We start from the raw sequence: 13,065 nt of genomic DNA on the forward strand, positions 1-13,065 counted from the left end.
ATTAAATTGACAAAAGAAGATCTGAAAATAGCTATACCGATTTAGTATAAAGGCCATATAACTTTCCTTCTTACGTCTACTTATTTATACAGGAAGATCTACACAAAACTCACGAAGCAATGAAATAGGTAGACATTATCGCGCACCTGATGACCAATAGGTTATTTTGCGATGTTTCATAAAGTTATTCGAGGTACTTAAATAATAAGGCATATTTTTAATTTTTTAAGCATAAAATATCTCTAATTTTAGATGTCGACGACTACGAGCCTTAGTCAAACTAACTGGCGCAAATTTGATACAAATCAGAGGTTATTTAAAAGTACAATTTCCTATAGAGCTGATTATAAAATAGAAAACAATTTCATAGGAATATTACAAATACTGATTGATGTCAAATGGAATATTTTTTTATATACAGATCATTATGCAATTAGAAACTATAAAATTTAACCTAATATCTAATTTGGTCTGTCAACTAATTTTTTACATGGCTACTAAGTAAGCCGTCAGTGTTAAAATATATTATTATTATAAAGCTGTTGGTGGTCAAGAATAAGTACATTATAGAAAAAAATATTAAAAATTGTAAAAAAATGCAGTCTTCATCTTTTACCTGATTTACAAAATATGCATTAATTTTAATATTTTTTTCAATTATATTTATAACACGTGGGTAGGGGATTATATCATTATTAGAAAAAAAAATATTCAATTGCTTTTTTTCACAATTTCCCTTTAATCCAGTAAGTTCATAAGAGTTTTTTTTAACTTATTAGTGCAAATATCTAAAGGAGTTTTCCCTTCTTTGTTTTTGATGTCTATACTTGCTCCTGATTTAACTAACATACAGGCTGCTCCCTCTCTATCTTCTTCACATGATAAATGTCTGCAACAAATTATTTTATGAGTTTTTATTAGTACCAAAAACATTCCTTTGGGGTTCTATTTTTAATAGACAAATATATTAGTTGAATAATGAAATAATACATTATTACTCATTACAAAAATGTTTCACAGTTTTTACTATTGCTTAAATTTTAATATATTGTCCTCTCCCATTTTGAAAAATTCCAACTACAATAAAAGAAAAGATTGAATTATGACTTACAATGCGGTGCAACCAGTGGAATCACACAGATTTACTTTAATATCTGGAGATTTTAAAAGAAGTTCTACTATTTCTATTCTGCCTTGAGCTGCAGCTCTATGAAGTGGTGTAGCACCTAAAATATCAGCTTCATTTATATTTGCATCAGATTCTATCAAATATTTTGCTACCTGAAATGTTTTGCAAAACAGTATATTTATGTACAATATGGAAATTTTTATTTAAATTTTGTAATAACTGAAATATAATTAAAAGAATAATAATAATTGTACTACTTACTTCTTTGTGTCCCTTTGAACAAGCATAATGTAAAGATGATTGTCCACGATTTGTTTTATGATTTACATTAGCTCCTTTACCAATTAATAGCCTAACCACATGTAATCTTCCCGCTGAAGATGCTAATATTAATGGTGTGCAGTTTGTGTCATCAACACAGTCAACGGGGCTTCCTACATCAATTAAATAATCTAATAGATTTTCATTACCACCTAAAGCTGTCCAATGTATAAGTAGACGATTATTCTAAAACAAGAAATAAGATAATATTGTAAAATTATATTTAACAAAATTCTATGTTTTCCACTGAACTTACCGAATCCGCAACCGTTACCAAGGATGCATCTTCATCTATTTTTACTTTAACTTGATTAAAATCTCCTTTATATGCTCTCTCGTAAACGGTACCAATAGACATTATGATGTAATAGGATTTTAAATGTTATAAAATAAGTATTATCATACAAGTATGATATTGGATTTGTTGTTATTTAGATGTATAAGTGAGGTATTACTGTCAGTGACTTGCAAATTGACAAGTTGACAACTGTCAATGTCTTAAAACATATTTTACGCTATAGATAAAAATTTAATTACTATGACTATAGTATTCACATGATTTCCATTATTTTGCGCTCAACTTGCGTACATTCACGCCCGAACGGAATAAAATTAAAATGTAATTAACTTAAGGTAATTGGGGAAAATCAATCTATACTTTATACTTCATAGTATAAATGCGAAAGTAACTCTGACTTTCTGTCTGTTTGTCTGACCACAGAACCAATACTGATGAAATTTGGTACGAAGCAAACCTTGAATCTAATGAAGGTAAATTTATATATTAAAAGTTGTATGCAAGTTCCTTAAGAATTTTGCCACGGGGTCTACTAGTTTTTTATAGATTTATTAGCTATTTCATCCGTTTTTAACTATTCTTCATTGTTCGGTTGAATTAATTTTTTGATTCGTAATTAGTTATTATTAATAAAAAGCCCCTAGCTAGCACTAACTATACAAATAATAAAATAAAAAAAATATTTTTTTTTATTAAAATTTGCTGTATAATAATAATTATTAATATCTTTAATTTCTAATTATTATTACTCTTTAGCTATATATCGCTGATAACATGTTGTTGTACATTACTTTAAAAATATTTTTTTATCTGTGGAATGTCAATTTTTTTTAAATAAAAAATTTTAAATGTTTTGATTATTATTGCCTTAAACCCATTTGAATTCTTGTTTATTAATGAGTAAAATTAAAATATAATATATTCCGTGCTAGTTTTGACAATGTTTGAAATATAAAACGTATAATTTTTGACCATTTGGCAAATCAACTTTAAATTATTAACGATGAACACAATTGCAAGTATAAATCATATTAACTTTAATTATTATTTTTTGATCGGAGGTTTATTTCTCAGTTACTTGGTTTACCGAATTTTTTGCTCGCTCTCTGGCGATAACCTTTTTATTCAAACAAAATATCGAGTGCGTGGACATACATGGAGAAGTATAGAATGCAATAAATCTATTCCATATAATATTTACGTAAGTTACTTGCTCTATTCAATGGGTAGAACGATGACTGTTTGCTGTTTACATTAATGTTGTTATTATTATTATTTCAGTGCACAGTTTGTGGTAAGCTCATGCTCCCTTTAGTTGGTCTCTTTTGTGAATGCTGTGCAGTAAGTGCTTGCAAGAAATGTCATCGCGAATTAGATAAAAAGTTTCGATGCAAACAAATAACATGGCCCTGTGAAAAACCATTTTGTCATCTGTGGGTTAATGGTAAGTTTCTTTTTGTTACAATGCATACATGTATTATATCTTTAAAATAAAATAAAAATTATTGATTCTTTTAGTGGGTTCTATTTCAAGAAGTACTGCTGATCATCATGAAGAAGGAGAAAATATAAAAAAATACTTTTGCTCCTGGTGTCAAAGAACAAAACTGACCCAGGAAAATGTATTATGCGATACAGAGGTGATAATACAGTAAACTAATATTAAAATAGTTTTATTTTAATCATATATTTAAATTAAATCAAAAGTAATTTTGTAAGCAATTATAAAATCCAATCTGTGATATTTTTTTTATTTTATTTTGTTTCAGGAATGTGATTTTTTTAAATATAGAGATATAATAATTCCTCCAACCTGTGTTCGCATTGAGAAGGGAAAAGTTATTAGTATTAAACCTCAAAGTGATAATGATTGGGAACCATTAATAATTTTTGGTTAGTATCTAATTAGTAAATAGAATTAAAATAAATTTGTTCTATGAGGAGATTCTTAAAAAAATTCAATTTTTCTAGCTAACCGAAAGTCGGGAAGTAATAGAAGTGATGAAGTACTATCAATTTTTCGAGGCCTTCTGAATCCTCTGCAGGTCAATTATTACTTATAAAATTTAGTTTGGTGTATAATTTGTTATTATTATTATAAAATTCCAAGTTTGTATATTTTTTACATCATTAAGCAAAATAACTGCATTAAATATACATTTAGCATACAGGTAGATTAAGTTAGATAGAGGCTAAATGAAGAAGACTAGAGCTTTTCCTGAATATTATTTTCTCTAATTATAGATAATTGACATCAGTTCTATGGGGCCTGAACAAGTAATAAGGTGGTTACCAGATCGCTGCAAAATCCTTGTCGCAGGTGGAGATGGTACTGTTGCCTGGGTGCTAAATACACTTCATTCGGCCCCACATATTAAGGTAAGTAATTTATGGGACCATATTGTTATTTTTCCCTATTGATTTATTTATTTTGGTATTATGAGAACTGTATTCCTTATTCATATACTTTTATCAATTTCGCTCTCGAAAACAGGCATCAGTTGGAATTCTACCCATGGGAACTGGCAATGATCTAGCACGAGCTCTTGGATGGGGCGCTGGATGCTCAAATTTAAATGCCCATTCTATAATAAGTTCTTTAAAACAAGCAAAACTTCAGATATTGGACAGGTATATATGGCATAATAAGAATTCTATTTCCAGACAATTATAAACAATTTAAATATAAGTTTTAATAATCCAAGTTTTTAATTTCTCATCTCTGTCTTTTTAATAAAATAAAAATACGTTTTTCTCGGGGTCTGTTCCTTTTAGTCCGGATTTTTAAAATATGGCTTAATTAATTTAGATGGAAGATAACCATAAGACCGAAGCGCGGTCGGCTGGGCCGGCTGCGCCCCGAGCGCGTGCTGTTCGCGTACAACTACGCGAGCGTGGGCGTGGACGCGCAGGTCGCGCTCGACTTCCACCGCGCGCGCTCGCAGTTCCTCTATCGGTACGCGAGCCGGTATCTGAACTACGTAAGTTTTGCAGAATAATACAAGTATTACGTTACAGGGCCTTTTTGGTGTACGTCCAAAGTGACTCACACAGACTGAAATCATACAAGATAAAGCATCAGTAAACAATTCTATTTCAATCCCGTTGTGCTGTTTGACCCTTCGACTAAATAGTAGATGCGATAAGATTGCTCAATTATATTTTTACTATGCCTCCTCAATCTTGAAAAATTTCATCCAGATGTTAGGGAATCCTAAATTGAAATAATATCTTTTTCCGTGTCTCATTTTTAAATTTGGACCGATAATTATTGTTTTAATATTGACAAAAAACCAGTGTTTATTCGGTTTTATAAATCAGAAGAAAAAAATAGATTTTCATCGATACTTTTTTTTAAATAAATTTTTGAAGTTGCATTTTTGACTTATTTTGAAAAAATCTAAAAAATGTTATAACTCAAAAATAGTTAACTTTTGCATCATGCATATGGGAGTTAAAATTATCGCAAATAGTCACCCCTATCACCTCCTAACGGGAATACGTCGAATTACCAATAACCCTGTATAATTCTACGCTAATTGTGACTAAATATTGTGTTGTACACTTACCACTAATAAGCGCGCTCATTAAGATTGCACTGAATAATCAACAAATGCTTTTTGATGTGCTACCCGAGGTACAGATATAGGAACATACACATCATCAGCACGCTTATCGCTTGCAAATGCCTTCGTCGGAAATGATAGTAATTCACGATAGTTTCGAGCAAGCTTACATTTGAACGAGCACTCGTTACCGCGCCGGCAGCTGGCGTACGCGCTGCTGGGCGTGGGGCGCGCGCTGGACGACGGCGGCTGCGGCGGCCTGGAGCGGCGCCTGCGCGTGCGCGTGGGGCCGCACGCCGCGCGCGCGCTGGCGCTGCCGCCGCTGCAGGCGCTCGTCGTGCTCAACATCCCCTCCTGGGGCGCCGGCGTGGATCTCTGGAGTGAGACATTGTATATATTATATGCGACTGACATTTCATTGAATTCCGATTCGTTTTTTAGGAAAATATGCAATTATCAGTAGCAATCCGGAGTTTGTAGTGTTACATTACCCGGTTCTACAAATCTAAGACTGTATTGCTCTTGCCCCTGATCCCTCTCGAGAGACTTAGGTCGTCCCAGATTGCCGTCTCTTTGTAAAGATAAAGTATATTAAAATATATATGTATAATGTATATCTATTTTTTTTTAAATGGACATATAATAAGTATATGTATAATTTATATTACATTTATTATTATAGGTTTAGGCAGTGAAGATGACGTTGGCGAGCAATATGTAGATGATGGAAAATTGGAGGTAATTGTTTTAATTTTTTTGTTTTGAATTGATAGATTATGGAAGTACTAGTTGTGTGTAGTCGTCGAGAATTAACAGAACTGTAGTTGGGTCTAAGTCGTAGTTTTCTAGAAAAATGCACAACTAACACAAATTAAAAAATGTACTTAATTAATAGCAAATATTCATACTCAATATTAACACACGTCTGCTGCTGGCTGGCATTGCTAGCACCGACCTGAAAAAAAATTTCGGCGTGTGTACTGAATTAGGTATATTTTAGAAAATCTATTTTTGAATTTTGTTTGCCTTTCCGTAAGTTCTAAGATATATATATATATACAGGGTTATTGGTAACTCCCGTTAGGAGGTGATAAGGGTTCCCTCCTGCTAGGCCACAGCGACCCCCCCTCGCAGACGATAAGCTGCAGAAGGTGGCTCCGCCTCTCGCGTCGGCGGCCCGCCAGTCGGCGAAAACAAAGAAGGCCAGCAAGACGGCCCCACCAGCGGCACAATCGCCAACCGCAGGCCCTTCATGTGCCCCGGTGAGCGCCCCGGTTGCACCGGTGACAACACAATCACCACCGAACCAGGAGCCGTCCTGGTCCACGGTGGTGAAGAAGGGCCGGAAGGGGAGCAAGACCACCCCTCCCGCCGACGCTTCGGCCACAAAGGCGCCGCCGAAAACGCCCCAGCCAGCCAAGCCGAAGCTGGCTACCCCTCGCTCGGCTGCAATCGTTCTCACGTTGCAGCCGGAAGCAGTAGGGAAGGGCGTCACCTACGCGCAGGTCCTGGAGAGAGCAGAACAAGGCGTCAAGCTCCAGGACCTTGGGATCAGTGGTGGGCTGAAGGTGCGACGCACGGCGACCGGGGCCAGGGTTCTCGAGTTGCCGAGAGCCCAAGCGGAGCAGGCCGAGATGTTGGCGGAGAAGCTCCGCACAGTGCTCGACGGGGTCGCAGACGTAGTGCGGCCAGTTAAAAAGGCCGACCTGAAGGTGACGGGGCTCGACGACTCCGTCACCTCGGAGAAACTGGCCGCGGCGATCGCGCGCGCAGGTGATTGCTCCGCCGAGTCAGTGAAGTGCGGCGTGATGCAGCGCGGACCCGGCTACATGGGGATGGTCCGCGTCACCTGCCCCCTCACGGCAGCGAAGAAGCTGGCCGCTGCCGGTCGCCTCCTCGTCGGGTGGAGCTCGGCCAAGGTGGCCGTCGTGGAGCAGCGCCCTATGCGCTGCTACAAATGTATGGGCCTTGGCCACACGAGGGCGCTCTGCCCGTCGAAGGCGGAGAGGGGTGGCCTGTGCTACCGCTGTGGCTCGGACGGCCACAAGTCAGCGGTATGCACGGCCAAGATGCGCTGCGCGGTCTGCGCGGAGGCCGGGAAGCCCTCCGGGCATCTGATGGGGGCGAGGGACTGCAACCCCCCCATCACGAAGGGTAAGGCGGCTCTAGGAGCCAAGACCGCCCCGCGCGAGGAAAGCCGCCAGGCTACGGAGGGAGCTAGTTCGACTCAAGGATGCCAGAACAAATAAGCTTCCTCCAAACGAACGTCAACCACTCCGCCGGAGCGCAGGACCTACTGCTGCAGTCCATGGCGGAGTGGCAGGTAGACCTGGCGGTGGCCTGCGAGCCCTATTTCGTCCCTCCCCTACCTCACTGGCTGGGGGACTCGGACGACACCGTGGCGGTCCTCACGAGGAGCGGAACGGGCCCTCCCCTCTCACTCATCGAGAGGGGCTCGGGCTACGTAGTGGTGGGGTGGGGGGAGTACGTCGTCGTCGGTACGTACTTCTCCCCTAACCGCAGCCTGGCTGAGTTCGAGACTTATCTCGGCTTAGTCAGAGCTGCGGTGGCCAGGCAGTCGCCGAAACCGATAATGGTTCTCGGCGACTTAAACGCGAAGTCGCGTGCCTGGGGCAACCCCGCCACGAATCCGCGAGGGAGGGCCGTCCAGGTGTGGGCCCTGCTCTCCGACCTGTCCCTTCTCAACAGGGGGCAGGTTCACACCTGCGTGCGACATCAGGGGGGTTCCGTGGTGGACGTTTCGTTCGCCACCCCTGTCGTAGCACGCAGAGTGGTCGATTGGAGAGTGGAGGAAGAGGTGGAGACTCTATCGGATCACCGGTACATCCGATTCGAGATCTCCACCTCTCGCAGGCCGGCGGAACCCCAGAGGGTGCCGACTACGCTGCCGAGGTGGTCTCTCGGCCAGGTCGATCGAGAGCTGGTCAAGGAGGCCGCCATCGTGCAGCGGTGGGGTTCCGCGGGGAGGACGGAGGGCGCCAGCGCAGAGGAGCTGGCGGGCCGCATGCGCAGTTCGCTCAAGGAGGTCTGCGATGCGGCCATGCCTCGGACCCGGCGCAGGGTTCCGCGCCGGCACGTCTATTGGTGGTCGCCCGAAATCGCCGACCTTCGGGCGACGTGCTGCCGGGCGCGGAGGGCCTACGTCCGCTGTCGAAGGCGCAACGGCCTCGACACGGACCTGGAGGGACAGATGCTGGACGCTTATCGCCAGCTGAAAAAAGATCTGCAGCTGGCGATAAGCAAGGCCAAGGAAAAGGCCAGGGAGGAGCTTCTGGCGGGTCTCAATCGAGACCCGTGGGGGCGCCCGTACCGCGGCGTACGCGGGAAGTTCCGCACCCAAGGCGCCCCCGTCACTGAGACGCTGCCGCCGGAACTCCTCCTGCGCCTGGTCGGGGAACTCTTTCCCCATCCAGGCGAGCATGTCCCTCCGCAGATGGCCCCCCGCTCCGTGATCGAAGACGCAGTGGCTCCACCACTGATCACGGAGCGGGAGATGGAGATGGCCCTCGGCCGCTTGAGGGCCAAGAACACGGCGCCGGGTCCGGACGGGGTTCCAGGGCGTGTTCTGTGCGACGCCCTGGAATTCCTGGGTGCAAGGCTTCGGGAGCTGTTCGACGAGTGTCTGTGCAGCGGGCAGTTTCCGAAGCCTTGGAAAGAGGGAAAATTGGTCCTGTTGCCGAAGGAAGGTCGGCCGATGGATTCCCCTTCGGCATACAGGCCAATAGTGCTGCTGAACGAGACGGGCAAACTCTTCGAGAAGGTCCTCGCAGCCCGTCTCGTTCAGCACCTCGAGGAGGTCGGTCCGGGTCTCTCAGAGGCTCAGTACGGGTTCAGGGCGGGCCGGTCGACGGTCGACGCCCTGGACGCCCTGAAGACTCGGACGACGGAAGCGGTGGCCCGGGGGCAAGTCGTCCTGGCGGTGTCGCTCGACGTGGCGAACGCCTTCAACAGTCTCCCTTTCGAGACGATACGGGAGGCACTCCGATACCATGGGGTGCCGACCTATCTCAGGAGGCTGCTGGAGGCGTACCTCCAGGACAGGGAGGTCCTCTGGGCGGGGGTCGATGGGAGGCTGGTCCGGCGTCGGGTAGGCTGCGGCGTTCCACAGGGGTCGGTTCTCGGCCCAATTCTGTAGAACGTCGGTTTCGACTGGCTCCTGCGAGCTCCCGTCCTTCCCGGGATGGGGGTGTTGTGCTACGCTGACGACACCCTCGTCACGGCGACTGGGCGGGACTTTCGGGAGGCGGCCCGCCTCGCCGAGGTCGGAACGGCTCTCACCGTGGACCGTATGGGAATGCTGGGCTTGAGGGTCTCCATATCCAAAACGGAGGCCCTCCTCTTCCACGGTCCACGGAAAGGACCCCCACGAGGGGCGAGTATCACCGTCCAGGGGACGGTGATCAAGGTGCAGGCCCAGATGAAGTATCTGGGCCTCATCCTGGACGGTCGATGGAGCTTCGGGCAGCATTTTGTCCATCTCGGCCCGAGGTTCATCAACGCCGCCGCCGCTCTCGGCCGCCTCCTTCCGAATGTGGGGGGGCCGGGATCGCTATGCCGGCGTCTCTACTCCGGCGTAGTGAGGTCGATGGCGCTGTACGGTGCCCCGATCTGGGTCGACGCTCTCACCGCTGACAACCGGGCCCTGCTGCGAAAGCCGCAGAGGGTCATAGCGGTGAGAGGCGTCAGAGGGTACCGTACGGTGTCGTGGGCTGCGGCGACACTTCTCGCGGGCGATCCGCCCTGGGAGCTCCAGGCGGAGGTGCTCGCGGAAGTGTACCGGTTCCGGGTCGAGGCGAGGAACCGCGGCGACCGTCCAGGGTCGGCGGAGGTCGGGCGGATCAGGGCTCTAGCCCAGCGAGCCCTGATCGCCCGATGGCAGGAGGACCTGGGGTCACCCACGGCGGGCCTGGCGACAGTGGAGGCGATCCGCCCCCACTTGAGTCGCTGGGTCGAGAGGAAGAAGGGCACACTCACCTTCAGGATGACGCAGGTACTTACCGGGCACGGATGCTTCGGTAAGTACCTGCACGGGATAGCGCGGCGGGAGGTGTCACCCTCCTGCCACGAGTGTGGTGCGCCAGTCGACACGGCGCTCCACACCCTGAGTGAGTGTGCCGCGTGGGGGCCCCAGAGGCACACCCTTGCGGCGACTATGGGCGGAGACCTCTCGCTGCCGAGCATCGTCAACGAAATGCTCGGTAGCGAGACGTGTTGGTCGGAGATGCGCTCCTTCTGCGAAAACGTGATGTCGCAGAAGGAAGCCGCGGAGCGGGAGCGGGAAGAGGATGTCGCTGCAGACCCGCTCCGCCGAAGACGACCGGGGAGGAGGAAGAAGCGCTACGCGCACCTTCTCCCCCCGCCTCAATAGGCGTCGCAGGGACTAGGGGGGGTCTCAGTACCCCGAGAACCCCCTCTAGGTGTTGGAGGCCCGCATAGGCGGGCCGACCGTCAGGGCGTCACGGTAGCATGCGCAAGCGATCCCGTGGCGCCCACCGAAAGACGGAGAGGGTACCGCTGGTTTTTTAGTGGGTAAACCCGGCGTACCTGGGCGCACTCGGCGTCCAGGGCTCCGGGGAGTCCCACACACCCCCCCACCTTCCATCACGTGGGGGAAGCGCGTAACGCGTTTTTCCAGCGAGAAAAAAAAAAAAAAAAAAAAGGAGGTGATAAGGGTGATTATTTGCGATAATTTTAACCCCCATATACATGATGCTAAAGTGAACCATTTATGAGTTATAACGTGTTTTAGATTTTTTCAAAATACGTCGAAAATGCAACATCAAAAATTTATTTAAAAAAAAGTATCAATTAAAATCTATTTTTTTCTTCTGATTTATAATAACGAATAAACACTGGTTATTCGTCAATATTAAAACAATAATTATCGGTGCAAATTTAAGGATTTATGGCTAATTTAAAGTAAATGGATCATCACACTCAAATATAATTCAATTCTAACAATGTTACATACATACATGTCGAACTGATAACCTTTTTTTAGTCGGTTAAAAAGCTATTGTGAAGGTAACCTCAGCTCCAATATCTCGCTATAGAGTATTAGCTCTATTAACTTTGTAAATAGAACGTTTGAAACGTAAATTATATTTTTACTTGCCTTGTTTTCTTTTATTTTATAGGTGGTAGGCGTATCGTCGTCATTCCATATAGCTCGACTTCAATGCGGCTTAGCCGAACCATATCGGTTTACACAGACATCTCATGTACAAGTACGTATTTATACTGTTCATTTAAAAACATTTTAGTGTTATTAAAAAAACACATTGTCTCTTTAACAAGTCTTATCCAGTGGGAATGTTGGCTTTCTACCATATTTTTTTAAATGCACCGATATTGTCATAAGTATTCAGAATTCATAAATGTATTTTTAAAATAAATTAATTTTTAAAGATTGAGTTGGAGGGCAGTTGCGCTATGCAAGTGGACGGCGAACCGTGGATGCAAGGTTCTGCCACCATATATGTAGAACCTGCTGGCCAGAGCACCATGCTTCGACCACATACCAATAATACATAATCAAGTAAACATCATTCTTGAAAATTTAAATTCCACACTATTGATAAAATACTCGAATACTCATTCCAATTGATTTTTTTCGTATATTTACTAATTATATACATTTTAAATAATTCATGCCAAAAAAAATATTTTATTGTTAAATACGTTTTATAATGAAATTTATAATATTATGATAAAGTATACAATACCTATAATAAAATATATTAAGTCCAGTAATTTATCTGTGACGCATTTATAATTGAATAAATATTTAATGTGTGTAATACAATTTAAAATATCTTATCTATAATGGTGTTTGTGTATATGGTGTAAGATACTCTCTATCCAAAGATATTTGTTAAAAGATTATAAATGTATTGTGAAAATAAAATTTCTTAATGATATTATTACGTATTTTATTTTAACCTTGTCTTAAACTTTTATCAATTACATATATATTTAATTAATTAATTTTCGAATTCTGAAAATATTTATTTCCGATAGTATGAGTGATGTTAAATAAATGGAATAATTGGCCGGTCCTAAGGTTATTAATAGTTTTTTCGATAAATTTTGATCAAATAGACAATCTATAATTAGCTACCACTAAAGTTCAGTTACATACATTATTGTTGCTTAATGTAGATGGTTTTAGAAAAGAATTTCAGAAAATTTACTACGTATACTCTATTCCAAACATAATAAGAGAAAAGCAAAAAAAAACAACATTTGACAGCAAATTGACGCGATATTATTGGTTTAGTGCTGCATTAATCTATGGATTTGCGAAAAACGACTTTTCAATGTCGACGAAACTATTGTCGAAACTGTGACTGCTTCTGATGTTTAAATAAAAAATAGGAAAAAATACTAGCAAGAGATTAGTTAGTCAATCAGCCTCCTCAGTTCATTTGTATTTCTCGGCCTGTTTTTGTATATAATGACTGGACTATGCAGTATTCATCCACATCAAATAACAATCGAACCGGCCTTCGTAACCTTTAAAATTAAAGGATAGGTTAATATATTTTTACAACAGTTGGACTACAAGTTTTGACGGGAAAATTTCTCAAGGAATCGTAAGCATTGTAAAATTTACGGTTACTATGAGTGACAATCTATTTTAATACTTTACTCAAACTTTTTTTTATATATGAACTGTAGGTGTATCCAATTTATTATAATCCTTATGTCATCTTATTTTCTATACAATT

The 13,065-nt window shown here is 43.1% G+C and overlaps 2 protein-coding genes across 2 annotated transcripts; one reads left to right on the forward strand and one right to left on the reverse strand.

Moving 5' to 3' along the window:
* Positions 1-719: 719 nt before the first annotated feature.
* Positions 720-1,935, reverse strand: LOC113395038 (26S proteasome non-ATPase regulatory subunit 10-like). The gene is made up of 4 exons (XM_026632577.2): positions 1,707-1,935; positions 1,391-1,636; positions 1,112-1,281; positions 720-889 (listed from the first exon to the last, which is right to left on the reverse strand). The coding sequence occupies exons 1-4, from the start codon at positions 1,806-1,808 to the stop codon at positions 739-741; spliced, it is 669 nt and encodes a 222-aa protein (XP_026488362.2). The 5' UTR covers positions 1,809-1,935; the 3' UTR covers positions 720-738.
* A 690-nt stretch (positions 1,936-2,625) lies between these two features.
* Positions 2,626-11,969, forward strand: LOC113395044 (diacylglycerol kinase epsilon). The gene is made up of 12 exons (XM_026632585.2): positions 2,626-2,949; positions 3,030-3,192; positions 3,267-3,388; positions 3,518-3,641; positions 3,720-3,793; positions 3,993-4,127; positions 4,243-4,379; positions 4,558-4,729; positions 5,517-5,694; positions 5,997-6,052; positions 11,473-11,562; positions 11,744-11,969. The coding sequence occupies exons 1-12, from the start codon at positions 2,752-2,754 to the stop codon at positions 11,867-11,869; spliced, it is 1,575 nt and encodes a 524-aa protein (XP_026488370.1). The 5' UTR covers positions 2,626-2,751; the 3' UTR covers positions 11,870-11,969.
* The last annotated feature ends 1,096 nt before the right edge of the window (positions 11,970-13,065 follow it).

Source organism: Vanessa tameamea, chromosome 9 (assembly GCF_037043105.1).
Source record: "Vanessa tameamea isolate UH-Manoa-2023 chromosome 9, ilVanTame1 primary haplotype, whole genome shotgun sequence".
Classification (NCBI taxonomy): domain Eukaryota; kingdom Metazoa; phylum Arthropoda; class Insecta; order Lepidoptera; family Nymphalidae; genus Vanessa; species Vanessa tameamea.

Coding starts and splice junctions, on each gene's coding strand:
- LOC113395038 (XM_026632577.2), bottom strand. CDS start 1,808: ATGTCTATTGGTACCGTTTACGAGAGAGCATATAAAGGAGATTTTAAT. Junction 1,282..1,390: donor GTTCAAAGGGACACAAAGAA/GTAAGTAGTACA, acceptor AAAACATTTCAG/GTAGCAAAATATTTGATAGA. Junction 890..1,111: donor TCCACTGGTTGCACCGCATT/GTAAGTCATAAT, acceptor AATTTGTTGCAG/ACATTTATCATGTGAAGAAG.
- LOC113395044 (XM_026632585.2), top strand. CDS start 2,752: ATGAACACAATTGCAAGTATAAATCATATTAACTTTAATTATTATTTT. Junction 3,389..3,517: donor ATGTATTATGCGATACAGAG/GTGATAATACAG, acceptor ATTTTGTTTCAG/GAATGTGATTTTTTTAAATA. Junction 6,053..11,472: donor TAGATGATGGAAAATTGGAG/GTAATTGTTTTA, acceptor TTTATTTTATAG/GTGGTAGGCGTATCGTCGTC.